The sequence below is a fragment of the Pongo pygmaeus genome, chromosome 10 (genome assembly GCF_028885625.2).
Source record: "Pongo pygmaeus isolate AG05252 chromosome 10, NHGRI_mPonPyg2-v2.0_pri, whole genome shotgun sequence".
Lineage (NCBI taxonomy): Eukaryota > Metazoa > Chordata > Mammalia > Primates > Hominidae > Pongo > Pongo pygmaeus.
Window position 1 is genome coordinate 3,520,283 of NC_072383.2, and position 14,570 is coordinate 3,534,852.

Below are 14,570 nucleotides of genomic sequence, written 5' to 3' on the forward strand. Positions count from 1 at the left end.
CACAAGTGGTGGTGGCGGTCTAGAGGAGGGGCCAGGACAGGGAGTTCACATGGGAGGATGCATGTGAGACTGATGTGAAGCTGGGTCCACTCTTTTGTAGACATTTGATAAATGCTACTATCTGCCTGACCAAATGCAGAAGACAGACCATGACCCAGGCACATCGCTGGGAAATCCCCTTCCCAAGGAAACCCAGAGGGAGAGGCAGGGCTGCCCACACCACATACTATCTGAGAGCAGCCAGCCCAGTGCTTTCTCTGTAACAGGTGCCCTCTCTCCTCCCCCGAGGCTTCACTTGCATGGATTGACCTTTATGGGCACTTTTGTCTATGGCTCAAGAGAGGAGAAGTCTGTCTTATTATCCTGTGAGTGGAAGATAGGGCAAAAGACCTAGGCAACAGAGGGGAAGGGGTGTCACCTTCACTCCACCCTGACACTGGCTTTTGTGCCCTTACAGAGGAATGGAAGAGTTAGGGCCAGAAACTGAAACTGCGCTTCTCCAGGAGCCTTGGAACTCTGAACACAAGGAGTGGGGGTTGAGGCTCATCTGATTCTGCACAACATCCAGCTCTGAGAGTACTGGGATGCAGCAACCCTGGCATAGCCCTCAACCACCTCATGAGGGACACTGTTAATGCGGGCAACAGCAGGGCTTCTGAAAGCAACCTCGAGGTTATGGAGTATTGACTGAGGGCGGCCAGAGGTGAAGAAGACGTGAACCTATGATGTGGTCCTGCAGAGTCTCCTGGAAATCCTTGGTGGCGAGGAGCTTTGTCTCAAGAGGGGCCCAGAAGAGGAATTTTGGACAATTGTTACATGGTGTGACACTAGCTGTCATGGCTTGGTGATACTTGAGCTCCTCTTAGATCCTTAGAAGCTCACCTGAGATGCTGATGGACCAAAGTGGCCCAGAAGCTCACAGGCCCAAGCTCTTCCCTTTGAATGCAACCAAATTTAGGCTATGATTCTACATGACTAGAAAGTCTGTGCCAAACTCTGTCTGCAAAAGGATAGTGATGAGAATGGCTTCAGGGACTCTGTTATCCAATCAGGGGAAAGGAAGGGAGAGGCCCAATCTTTGTCTTAGCTAACTTGAGATAAAATGAGGCTGAAGGAAAAGGGCAAGATTTGCTCAGAGCCCTCCAGTCACAAACTCTGACTTAAACCTTCCAGGGCTTGTTTTATGGGCCAGGAGGAAAAGGTACAGATGTTCAGTTTAAATTAACCCCAGTGTAGCATGGACTATCCTGCAGGAGATGACAATAGATTGGTTTTAAAAAAGAAGGCGAAAGGAAGAAAAGAAAAGACCATCTTTGTAGGTTGGAAAAGAGTTGGGGCATATATGCAAAGTTGTTCTGATACTATTCTCCTCCTCCTTCCTCCACCAGCCACTTGCCAAGGTGCTAGATCTTTCCTTCCTTCCTGTGATGAAGCCCACATTTGCTCAGGATGCATTAACTAAGTCCTGATGTCGTTGCATAGCAGATCTGGGCAGTATGTAAGCTCAGTTTTCTAGAAGTTAAAAAATAAAAAGCTATGTCTTCAACACCTGCAAATATGGTATGCAAGCTGGAGTGACACCACTTAGAGAAGTTACTAAGTGGATGTGACAGAAAGAGCTGCAGCAAGAACACAGGTTGATAGGTGTCACTTAAGTGGAGTTGCCCTGTCAAAAGCCACTGTCAGGCTGACAGTTATTCTGGCTTCTGGGGCTGGGGTGTCCTTTTTACACTTGTATGTGTGCCTGAGAGTTGAACAACAGATGCAGTTTTGCTGGGTTGAGCCTGTCACCTCCAGCCATAAGCCACATGTCATCACTCCCATTTATTGAGGTCCACAATGAGCCTGGTTTTGGGTTAGGCAATTTACAGCAGCCCATAATAGTAGGTTTTACCAGGCCCATCTCTCTCGGCAAATGGGAATTTTGGGGCTCAGAGAGGTTGAGCAATGTGTCCAAGATCATAGAGTCAGTTAACTGTCAGAGCCTGGATTTAAGGCCAGGTCTATGTGGCTCTGAGGTCTGTGCCATTGATGGTGTCAAGGAGACAAGGTTTTTAAGCAGGGTTCAGACCCACACCTTGCTGTGTGACCTGGACAAGTTCAGCAGCCTTTCTGAGCCATCCTTCCCTGATCTGTAAAATGGGGGTAACCATGTAACTAATGCCTGGGGGTGCTGTGGGGATTGGTGGGTGTGCTCCACGGGGAGTACACAGCACAGCACCTGGTCCGCAGTGGGTACTTGGCCTGTGGTCACTCTCCTCATGATACCAGGCTCCCTCTCCCTTCTGCGAGGCCCTAGGCAGAAAGAACCACAGCACAGAGACAGTTCTCATACTTGCCTGCAGTGTTTCCATCCCTGGAGAAGAAAGCCCTTCCCTCTGTAAATGACAGCTGTGTTGGAAATAAATGGATACCTGGAAGATCCAAGAAATGGAAACCACTCTTCTCTTGCTGTGTGATTTTAAAATGTCACTTAACCATGATAGTTTTTTTTTTTCCTGTGGAATAACTTGAACAGTCCTTAACCCCACTTTATTTAGACTTGAGGTTGAGAGCTACACTGGGATAAACATGAGTTTTTGTTTCTCCATAGGTGAATTAGCCACCGAGTAGATTGTGCCTGGTAAGATGAGGACTCTGGCTGGCTTCTCCAGCAACCTGGCCCCCTGCTTTAGGGGCTATGGTCTGTCGCCATCACTGTGTGTGTCTGAGCAGCACGTTAATTTGAATATATTTTTGTAGTCAAGAATCGATAGACAGGTAGAAATTTTATTTGCATGTAAAAATACATAATACACACAATGAGTCAAAGAGCAATTTTTTTCAATAATCTGCTGATTTGTATCATTCATGTACTGACATGGATCATTGAGAGCTATGGGGTTATGCTGACTTACAGCCCAGTAGCCTGTATTGCTGAGAAATTCATTGACTTCCCCATCAAGCTCTGCCTCCTGACAAGTGATGAGGAAATCGAGCGATGACTACTTACAATGGCTGCTTCGCTACTACTGTTGAGGCTGCTGGAGTCAAATGGGGCTCTTAAAAAATGGCACCTCTTTTGACCTCTGGAAAAGCCAAACTAGAGCCCAGTGCTGCAATGAACACAGTAATTAACATTACTTACAGGCCTCCTTTGTAAACCCCTGAACTGATGGCAGGCTGACTTCCCTTCCCATCAGTGGGAAGGAGGGGGCGTTCTGCTCTTCAGCCTTTATTTTGGTCATCAGAGTTGAATTTTGATTTGAGATGCCTCTGACCAGTCTTTGCTGTCATTTGGAGGTGGTTAGCATCGTAATCCACATCATGAATGAAATGGCAAACAGAAGGAAGATGTAGGGTTTGTCTCAGGCAAATCTCTTAAAGAGGAGGAAACAGGCCCAGAAAGGTTAAATGACTTTCCTAAGGCCACCTGGCTGCTAAATGACAGAGCTGGGACTAGTAGTGCACAGGCACGCTGACCCCTGCTGTCATGCTCTTTCTCCTTATTACTCTGTGTCTCTGTCTCCTATGGTTAAATACAGTCTTTTAGGAAGAGCTGAAGAAAAGGAAACTCACCTGTGTTAACAACACTATGTCCCAGGAACTGTGCCAGATGCTTCATCTGCATTGGCTCATTTTATCCTCACAACCCCTTAGCCAGGCAGTGATCACCATTAAGCTGTTTGTACACAGATGGAGAGGTTGACTTACTGTTCTGTAAGACCACAAAGCTCTTTCCCCTAGGCTCTGTTAAATGCCTCCTTCATCTCACTTACTTCCTCTCTCAGCCTCCCTCACACTTTGAAGCACCCTTTGATAGGCTCCATTGGGAGGTTTTAAACGGCAAGGCTTCCTTGGGTTGAGGGCAATGGGTAGGTCACTTGTTATAGGCAAGTCTGAATACAGAAAATGTTGGTTTAAAAGAGAGTCAAACAAGACCTTCTGGGGAGTGGGGAGTGTGGTTCCTGAGGGAGTGGGCTTCTACTAGGCACTGGTATGGGCAGGGGTGGCAGGCTGCTATCAATCCAGGCTCTCCTGCAGGCACAGCCTCCGGAAGGAAAGGAAACAGAGGGTGCACCTCAGGCCTGAGTATCCTTTGTGGTAGTTCTACCTAAGAGACAGGTAACTGATGCCAATTAAGAAAATCTTAAGTTTTTCGGATCACAGCACTTCTTGGTAACATGAAATCCATGCTCTGTTGCCCAGCAATTGGAAGTTATCTGTTCCCTGTAAAGACCTCTAGGAAAGAATGCCCCAGGTCTCAGCATCTCTCACGAGCCTTTCCCCAGGCATTGGAAGGCTCTTGCTATAGAAACACGTTTAAAACAGGATTACGTCTTTTATTTCGTGGATCTTCCTCCTCAAGTGCGTGATCCAGGGCGATGTTGGGTAGGAAAGGGAAGGAAAATTAGATTTGCACCTTCCGATTGTTCCAGCTACAGTCTTAGAAATTACAATTTGGTGAGGAACTGGCAATGAATATTAAGGTAATATCACTTTGGGGGAAACTATCATATGAAAATAAAAGCTTCTGTTCATAAGGGTATATTTAAAAATCATTTATTAAAATATTGCTTAGAACTGGAAAATTCATCAGTAGGTGAATTGTTTGGAAAGTATGGTTTATCCATACAGTGAGATGTTATACACTTTTAAAAATAACTTGGATCTACATGTAGTAACCTGGAAAGAGGCCCATTATACACTGTTTAATGAAGAAAGCAAGTTTCTGAGTAATGTATATAACATGATTCCATTTATATACAGCATACACCAACAGCACACACTTTTATATATATAACTTAGGTCTTATATATATTTGCATGAGCAAAAAATAGAGAAGAGTACACAGTAAAATGTTAATATTACCTTAAGGGGGTGAAGTTTTAAATGAAAGAAAAATCTAGCAACGTTTAAATTAAAATAAAATCCCCTGAGAAGAAAGGGATCAGAATGGTTACGTGATTCAGAAAGGAAAAGGTGGACTCAATCACAGCTTTGTTTTACCACCTCCACTCATTGCGCATTTTCAGGTTGGGTTGCCCTGACGCACCAGAGATCAGCCCTATGCTAAGGCAGATCACAATGTGTTATGCCACAAGTGATATTGGTAAATAGTGCATTTGGAGAGAAAAGGCTATAAAACTTCTCATCTGTAAAAGTTTCCAAGGCATACAAGAACTTTGGTATCTTCGTAAAAAGAATGTGTCTCCAGGCACACTTGGAATCTACCATGCTTCTGGTTGAGGCCCTATAGCCTCCAGGTCTCCCTGTCCATATCAGTAGATACTTCTTGTAGGGCCTACCTGACTGTAAGCCATTGATTATAGCTATATTTAACCTATGAGAACCAATGCATAAGACCCCCGATGGTACCTAAATCTATTATAACAGTTAGTATATTAGAGTTAGTCATTTAACCAACTCTTCCCGGAAGATAAGGGTCACCAGTGCAGAGATAAGTCTTTTCACCTTTTAGTCCAGAATACTTAGTACATGCTTGGCCCATAGTCATATAAGGTTAACAGAAAAAATATGTATTAAGTTATTGCACTGGAAAGACTGAATGGCTTCCAGTTGGCTTTCAGGGATTCCAGAGAGATTTCCTATAAAAAGGTGAGCCTTAATGAAAGATTTAAAAAGGAGGAAAGGAGTAGAGTGTACAACCTCCACCCAGTAGAAAAAGCTAATTCTGTTGTGGCAGCACAACAGAATCTTTTGGGTCTTTCTCATCCTTAGAGAAAGGTAGGTAACAAGAGTATTCAACTTTTTAGAATAAAACAGCAGGATTGAGCTATAAATGCAGAAGTATTATACTAAGAAAATGCCTCCCAGATATTGTTAAAGCAAATAGTATCATATCGAGCACAAAACCACAGTGAATTGATTTAATCAGACATTATCAGAGCAAGGAAGAAATAACATTCTGGTTTTAATGGCAAAAAAAAAAAAAATCCCACCTCAAATTGCTTTGCAGGTACTGGTGGCACTCAGCGAGTTGTTCTTTGGAATGCAGTTTAAAAATATTGGGCCTTGGGTTAGGGAGGAATAGGACCACAAAGGCTTTTGTGTAGGAGAACGGCCCAGGTGTGGGGCTGCCTGGAGGCTCAGCCAGGTAGCTGGCTGCTGCAGCCTTGGCTTGGCTCCCATCTGGCCCAGAAGACATTAAGAACACTGCTGGGTTAGCTGCCATGAGGTGGTGATGGATCATGGCTGTGGCCTGATTCTTGAGGAGCCATGGATTCACTGCAGTGTGCTGTGGCCATATGTGAACCCTGGCCATGTGTGAGGTCCCCTGGGAGGAGGAGGAGAAAACCACATAATACATTGCCCCTTTCAGCAGCAATGACCATTGGAACAAGCTAGAGCCTGAGATTTCCCAGGCAGCATGGTCCGCAGGTTAAAATGCTGCTTCCTGATTCTAGGGGCCTAGGATTTTGGGCAGCAGCAAAAGGAAGTGTTGGTTGGCCCCTGGAGATGAAGTATGGTACAGTCTTCACCTTCTGGGGTTCCAGCATGGGCTCAGAGTTGACAGGAGACAGAATTACAGAGTCCCAGCACAAGGCAGGTGGAACCTCAGAGGGCTTGCTCAACCTTCTGGTGTTTGTGGGGCCTCTACATTATCTATGCCAACAATTAATCTAACTGAGCCTTACCAGTAATAGGAAACTCACTTCTTCTGCAGCATCTTACAAAGCTAGATAACCTTTGTAATTGTAACCCTCCCCAAGAGTCTCATCCCAACCATCAACACAGCTTTCCTCCAGTCCAGGCCTCTCAAGAACCTCTGAGTTAGAGATAGACCTCTTTACAGTGTGGGGTTCTTGTTTTGGATCTTCTGTAACTTAGGGATCTTCCTCTGCAGGTCTTTTTGTCTCTAGATATTCTTGTCCAGTTGTCCTCCAATCATCACTGTCCCTTAGAATTAGAGGCTTAAAGACTCCTGATGCCCAAACCTCACTAAATCATACTCTCTGGGGGTAGAACCAAAGCACTGGTATTTTCAAAGCTCTCCAGATGATTCCACCGTATAGCCAAGGTTGAGAACCACTGTCTTGCTCCCTGAACCTGGTCAGCTTCTTGAGGTTTATGCTATGGAACCAGGTATCTTAGATTTGAATCTTGCCTCTACCACTTGGGCAATTCCTTGTGTTTTTGTTTTCTCATCTGTTATATGGGGATAATAGTATCTACCTTAAAAAGCTGTTGAATGAGCTACATGAGAACACATGTAGGTCAAGAATAATCTCTGGCATACAGTAAGTGTTCTATAAGACTTAGCAAGTGTTCTATAAAATTTAACTCATGTGCCTAGGACAGGGCCTAGCGAATGTTGACATAATATTTGTGCACTTGCCATGAGATAGGCATTGTTCTAAGCACTTTACTTTTGTTGTGTTGAAAATCTAGTATAAGAAAAATTACATAAATAAAATGTGTCTTCAGAACCTCTTTACCTGGTAGGGTCTATTGTTTCAAACTACCCATTTGACTCACACCCTAGTGAACTCTCTGAATCCCTTATCATCCCACATGTTTTCTTGCCTCCCATGAAAATCTCCTTAAGAGTTCTACAGAAGATCTGTACCTTTAAAAGCATCCAACATGACTACATTAAGAGCTCATCAATGGTCAATTCAATATATTTTGTTGCCTCTTGTTAAGCCTAGTGCCTATTAATGAGCTGGGCATTTAAGAGATGCCTAGTAAATTATTTGTGGGATGACTAATCTAATTAACCTGGTAAAAGACTACGCTAATATATTTTTGCAAAAGAGATGGAGAAAGACTGAATTCACAGGAATGGTGGGGATGCTGAGAAAATAGTTCTACAAAGTGCCTACTATGTGCTAGGCACTTTTCACCATCATAAGAAGTGAATGTTCAGGTCATCTCTTGGTGTATAACAAATCACCCCAAACTTAGTCTCTTAAAGAAATAATTAGCTTGCTTGTGAATTTGTTCTTAGGTGGTTACATAGAAGGAACAGCACCTCTTTGTTCTAAGACGGCTCGACAGGAGGCTAGAGTATCCACTTTCAAAACAGTTCACTCCTGTACTCCATTCTTTATGGAACCACCCTAGTGGCATAGGCTCCTCACTCACAGCCCCAGGCTGGCTCTGGGTTGGATGGGTTGGGACAGAAAACTCTTGCCATGAAAATATAGCTCTCCATCTCAGCCTCTCCACTCCCCATTCCAAAGGGAGACGTGTCTGTGCCAAGCAAAGCAAAAGATTTCAACAGCGAAAGGAGGAAACACACCCACTGAGGTTCTCATAGCAACATAATCACGCACAGGCAGCAGCCTATTTCGGTGGGAGCTTGTTTCAGCTCCCCTCCTCCCTGGTTAGTCACAGAAGGGATGCACAAGCAGAAGCAGTGTTGGGTGGGGGCAGAGTGTTGGACTGAAAGTCAGGAGGCTGGGGAGCTGGGTCCTCTGCTTGCTGATGGACCATGGGCAAATATCCTCCTCTCTCCAATCTTGGGGTCCTTATTTGTAAAATGAGAGGATTGGACCACAGAGCGGTGAGGATCATTTCTTTTCTGATTTCCTTTGATTGCACAAACACTGAGACACTTTTGGTAGGGAATTACATGTCTCTCAGAATCTTTTGTCTCTGAGAAGATGCCTAGAGAAAAAGGAATGCAATAGGATAAAAGTCATTCTCCAGATTCACATCATTTATTTTCCTACCACTTTCTGCATATTGACAGAACGGGAAGAACGACTGGGTGTTGTCAAGGATTCTGCTCACTCAACCCCAACTCTAACCCAGGTCTGTGTTCTGAGAAAGGAAAAGGTTAAGGAGGTTAAGGTCATCTTTTTATTCAAGTTTTCACACACAAACACACACACACACACGGTCTCATTAACTCAAGCCTCTTGCTACATTTTCATCCTTCTCATTCTTCATCTTCTCCTCTCTCTATCCCTCACTTCTCACCTCTACTTAGTGCAATGTATCCTCTCTTTCCCCGAGGACCAGATGATGGAGGCATGTTTCGTACTGAGAATGATTCTAGCCCTTTTCTTCAATGGACTCTGGGGTTAGTTGAGGACAGTCAGGCTCACACTTCCCAGTTATCAAAGGTGATGATAAAAGCAAATAGGGCATTTGGGAGGGACCTCCCCAAACAAGTACAGAGATGAAGTGAAGACAGCCGGGTGCTCAGGGAGCATCTTTTAGGTCTCAGTCCTTGACTTGTAGGCTGAAAGCTTCAAAGTACAGCTGTTTTAAGGAGTCAGCCTGAGTGTCCTCTTGCAAAGGGAGAGGCAGAGTGGGGTCCCCCGCTTTTGTTCTATCTCCCACTGCCCGACAGATGGCCAGTAAAACAGAGAAAAAGAAGCTCTCAAAGTGAAGACAGGAATGCATTGTATAAAAATTCACACCCCCTGCTGCCGCCCAAACTCCCTTAAAAAAGGATCAAGAGAATCCTGACGGGTACGTGACATCCTCCCTCTCTCCCATAAAAGGGACTTCAAAATCTGGCGATGGTGGGGGAAGGGTGAGGAGGGAGAAGAGAAATGCGTGGGCAGGGGGCTGCCAGGGAAGACTGGAGTGTGGGGGGGGGCACTGCAGTCTCGCATTTGACTTTCTCCCACCCTCTTTCCCAAGCCACTCTGGCCGCCACCTTTGCCCCTCCCTCTCAGCCTGAAAGGGGCTTGGATTCCCAAGGGCTTTGGGGAGAGAGAGAGAGAGAGAGAGAGAGAGAGAGAGAAAGAGAGAGAGAGAGAGAGAGAGAAGGATAAAGAATGACACCACACTTACCCCTAGAGTTGAAGGAGTTAAGGACCCTCCCCCATCCAGACACCCACCCCTTCGTTCCCCAAACCGTAATTCGCCAAGGAAGGATCCAGGAACTGGCAGAGGAGCGGGAGAGCTGGGGTGGGACGGGGTGGGGAGGGTGCGAGTTAACTGTGGCCCGGTCTCGCCCGGACCTCGCCCTAGGTGGGAGCACGCGCGCCGGGTCTAAGAACCTGCAAGAGCCTTGCCGGGCGCCGGCTTTCTCTGGGCCCCCCGCGCGGGCCTGGCCTCCACGCAAGTTGTGTGCAGCGCCAGGGAGTGGAGGCGGCCGAGACCCTCGGAGACTAGGGGAGGGGGAGGGCCCGGGGGCGCTGGGGGCCCTCGGTCTGCGCCCAGCCGCCGCCTGCTCCACCGAACCTCCTACCCCGCCCCCACTCACCCGGCTCAGCCCCTAGGAGAGACGCGCAGGAAGCGTGTTGCTTCGCCCAGCGGATCGGCAGAAGTTGAGAGGAGTTGGCGGCTGCCTCTGGCCGGCCGGACTTTGCGAGCAGCCTGGAGAGGATCCGCGACGGCCGCGGAGGCTTCGGGGCTGCTTCCCTCGCGCTTAGCCCGCAGCGCGGGTGGAGAGGGGCGGGGAGGGGGTCGGGGGCACGAGAAGAACTTGAAACTGTGTGAAGGAATCCGGAGCAGATGAGAAGGGAGGAAAATAAAACAAAGTGGAGGCTGCGGAACAGACTCCACTGTGGCTGACTGTGCCGGCTGACGCTCCAGCAGAGGGGCTGGGTTGGATATTTTTTCTCCCATCCTCTCGCTCTCTCTTTTAAAGCTACACCAGCTCTCTCTCTTTCTCTACTATCTCTGTATCACCAAATCCTTGCTGGCTCTTATGGGCATGAAACACTCCTCCCGCTGCCTGCTCCTAAGGAGGAAAATGGCGGAGAACGCGGCCGAGAACACCGAGGTAAGGAGGCGAGGGAGCAGGGGCTCTCGGAGACCCCGCCGCCCACCCGGACCACCGCGCCGCCGCCGCCGCCGCCGCCGCTCAGCACCGAGTGCCAAACTTTCCCCAGCTTCATCCCGCTTGCTTCTGCCGGCCTCCTCGAGTGTGTGTGTGTGTGTGTGTGTGTGTGTGTTGGTGGGGGGTGGGGGGAAGTTCATGTCTCAGGTCCCCTCCCTCTTGAAAATGCAAAACAGTCACTCTCACCCCATCACCCTCTCCTGCCACCCGCTGCTCCCTTCTCCTGCCCCCAAGTCCCAAACCCTGGGCAGCTGCGCTCCCCTGCCCTCTCCTCTGGGCTCCGTGAGGGCTCCCGGGTCCCGGCTTTGTGCAGAGCTGGGATGGGTCATCCTGGGGCCGGGTCTGCTCCCTGCAGTGCCTTGACCATCTCCTGCCGCTGCCTCAGCTTTACCCTTCAAGCTCGAGTCGGTCCCCGAGCTCTCCGTCCCCGCAGCAGCGCGGAGAGCTCCCGGCCGCGGGGGCCGAGCCGGCGGGAGGACTCGGGCACCTCCTGCAGACCCTCCGGCCCAGATCTGGGCCAGAGAGAAGTCTGCAATCCTCAGATGTCAGAGCCGCCTCTGGGTAGCTAAACCCGGCAGGGCACGCGGGCCGCGGCCACCTTCAGCACCAGGGACAGCGTCCGCCCCTGCCGCAGCCGAGCCTGCGCGGACTGTGGGGGCTGCGCGCCGCCGGCTGCAGTGAGAAATGGGTCTGCAGCCACTCGTCCCGCAAGGGCTTTTGAGGAGGTCGCTGTAGCTCCGCAAATTGTGTTCTTGGCCCCCGCCTTCGGCAGCCTTTTTCTCTACTCTCCAGCTGGCCCTGAGCCGCAGAGAGCCCTGCTGGGCTTTGCGTCCCGAGACTCGAGGCTGTGATCCCTCGCCTCGCTCTGACCCCGCTGTCATTACAACAACCGGACTATTCCGTAGGCTCTGGGCACCTGTAGTCACGAAGGGGATCAGCGTGGGCAGCCCCCTTACCTTCCTGGAGAAACGGTGCGCCGAGATGGGGGCGGAGTGGGGCATGTGTGTGAAGATCATCCCTTACTCAGTGGCAGGAAAAAGACACAGAGAGCAAACTCCAGGCTCTATTAATAGCTGGGTGTCTGGTGGGGCTGCCGCACATTTCACATATGGTTACCCATATGCAGCGGGGGGCGGGGATGGGGGTGTGGCGCGTGGATTGTCCCTCTGTCTTGCCGGAATGCAAAAAGGTAGAGAGACCCTTCCTGGTCTTCTTCCCTGGAGGTCTTAATTCTGCGCTAAAACCCCTACCCCATCGCGTAGGCAGCAAAGCTTTATAAATCCCCATTCTCTGAGAGACTAGAAGCAGCATGCATCTGGCAATTGTCGATTTCAAAACAAACACGCTCCGGGACTTGAAAGCAGCGGGGTATTCAGTAGCGAATGCTGTCTCCTTGAGTTAGGGCAAAGCCTGCATGCCTGCCGTCCCCTCGCCACTTCCTCTTCCCCAGCCCCCACCTGAGAGCAGACATTCGGAATGATGTGTAGTGCGAGGCGGCTAGCCTGCCAGCAGAAAGCCATCCTTACCATTCCCCTCATCCTCCGCCCTCTGATCGCCCACCCACCGAAAGGGTTTCTAAAAATAGCCCAGGGCTTCAAGGCCGCGCTTCTGTGAAGTGTGGAGCGAGGGGGCACGTAGCGGTCTCTGCCAGGTGGCTGGAGCCCTGGAAGCGAGAAGGCGCTTCCTCCCTGCATTTCCACCTCACCCCACCCCCGGCTCATTTTTCTAAAAAAAAAGTTTTTGCGGTTCCCTTTGCCTCGTACCCCCGCTGCTGCGCGGGGTCTGGGTGCAGACCCCTGCCGGGTTCCGCAGTGTGCAGCGGCGGCTGCTGCGCTCTCCCAGCCTCGGCGAGGGTTAAAGGCGTCCGGAGCAGGCAGAGCGCCGCGCGCCAGGCTATTTTTACTTGCTTCCCCCGCCGCTCCGCGCTCCCCCTTCTCAGCAGTTGCACATGCCAGCTCTGCTCAAGGCATCAATGAAAACAGCAGTAGGGGCGGCCGGGCTCCTGCGAACAACAACAAAACAAACAAACAAAAAACCACGTCGCGTGCGGGGCACCAAGGCAGTGAGGGGAGGGACAGACCCAGCTGGGGCTCCTTGGAGAGGTGTGAGCCAGGTTGGCGGATCAGTTCTTAGCAACTTCCCTGGAGAAGGGGTAGAACCCAGACTTGGTCAAACGTGCCTAGCGGAGGCATCCAGGCAGCGTGACGATCACTTGGTTTCCCTCCAGGAACTGGCTGTTTTTGGAATAAGCCAGGACTAGAGCAGCACTTCCAAAAGTGGGGTGTTGTGGGCTTGCCTGCATTTATGGTAGATGAGAGCGGCAGGAGCACGCCTCCACGTGTGTCAGTGGGTGGTGGGGAGCGTGGTAGTGGTCCTAGTTCTGAATTCCACACCTCTTTATCTAGCACCGGCTCTGTACCAGGAAAGCTAGGTACTCAAGTTCCAAACATGAGGACCACCTTGTCCCTGCTCTGGAGGGGCTCACAGTCTCATGGACAACTATGATGGATAATCCTGTAGTCACCTTTTCCTGCTTTTTGTTGTTTATCTCATTCCATCCTCACAACAATCCTGTGAGATAACCAAAGATTAGTATTCATTTCTTATCCCCATTTTATAGTTGAGGACACCAAGGCTGAGGTCAAGCAATTGCTGAAAGTCTTCTGGTGGGTTAAGTCAGCCCTGAAACACAGATTGCCCCCACTTCTGATTCACTGCTGTTTGCCCTACCCTTGCTATTTCTAACAAGATGCTATGTGTGAATGGGAGTAGATGAGGAGTGGGTGGAGAGGAATACTTTGGAAGGGAGAGATGCAGTGATGGGGATGGGCAAGGATGGGAGAAAGTGTTCGTTCAAAAGGTAAAGATATGGAGAGATACTCCAACCACTGGGCAGGAAGGGAGCAAGTGAAGAATAAAACTACTTACATTTTGACCAAAGCCTCCCTCCACAAAGTGAAGTACCCAGCTAGGGCATGAGAGCATCAACATCACATGCTTGCTGGGCAATAGGTGACCCTGAGGGCACTCTTCAACCGCTCTGACCTCAGTTCCCTTCTCTGTTAACTTGATTCTCCTCATGGAATAGGGCAGGTATGGGTATAAGGAAATGCCAGGACAGCCCCTGGCACATGGCAAACATGCAGTAGTGTTAGTTCCATGTACGCTTTCTCCTGATCACTCAGCTATGCTTCTCTTCCTCAGCTAAGGGAATCGCCATTCTGCCAGCCTCTTCTCCCTCTCCCCTGTTCCCTAGGTGTCATGAGAAACCTCCTCTGTGGCCTTCTGGAACATTTGCAAAGCCTCCAGTCCCACTCTCCTCTTCAGCCCATTGTCAGTGCCCAAGACACGTCATCTCACCTCTGCCCTCACTAAGGCACTTTCTTCTGAACTGTTGGTCCTCTTCTCTAATCCAGCCTCATAATCCTACTGTACTGGATCAGCTTTTGGAAGCACAAATCTGCTCATGATCAGGCATCTCTTTAAAAACTTAGGATGCTGTCCTGTTGCCTGCAGGATACTGGATAAAGCCCAGTTTCCTTAGCATGGTGTGCAAAGCCCATTAATACCTGCATTGTGCAATTCTTGGAAAAGACCTCCGACTGCATATGTGAATGCTTTTGTGCATACTCTTCCCTCTGCCTGTGCCACTCTTTCCCCCTTCTTCTCTCTGGAAAACAATCTTTTTCAACCTGCAAGACCCAGCTCAGATTTTACCTCCTCTGAGCAGGCTTCCCAGATCTGCCATTTATCCTCTCTCCCCAGGGAGGGGAATTACCCTTTCTTATATGTTCCTAATGCCTGTCTCTCACTTTTCCTATTG

At 49.2% G+C, this 14,570-nt stretch overlaps 1 protein-coding gene and 1 long non-coding RNA gene across 2 annotated transcripts in view; one reads left to right on the forward strand and one right to left on the reverse strand.

The window, feature by feature from the left end:
- Window positions 1-2,751: 2,751 nt before the first annotated feature.
- On the reverse strand, window positions 2,752-11,791 carry LOC129010408 (uncharacterized). The gene is made up of 2 exons (XR_008492994.1): window positions 11,704-11,791; window positions 2,752-8,613 (listed from the first exon to the last, which is right to left on the reverse strand). It is a non-coding gene; the product is annotated as an uncharacterized LOC129010408 (long non-coding RNA).
- Window positions 10,095-14,570, forward strand: part of PRMT8 (protein arginine methyltransferase 8) — a 96,590-nt gene continuing 92,114 nt past the window's right edge. Inside the window, exon 1 of the mRNA XM_054444597.2 lies at window positions 10,095-10,690. Coding sequence (XP_054300572.1) covers window positions 10,616-10,690 — 75 coding nt within the window. The 5' untranslated portion in view covers window positions 10,095-10,615. The remainder of the gene's footprint in view (window positions 10,691-14,570) is intronic.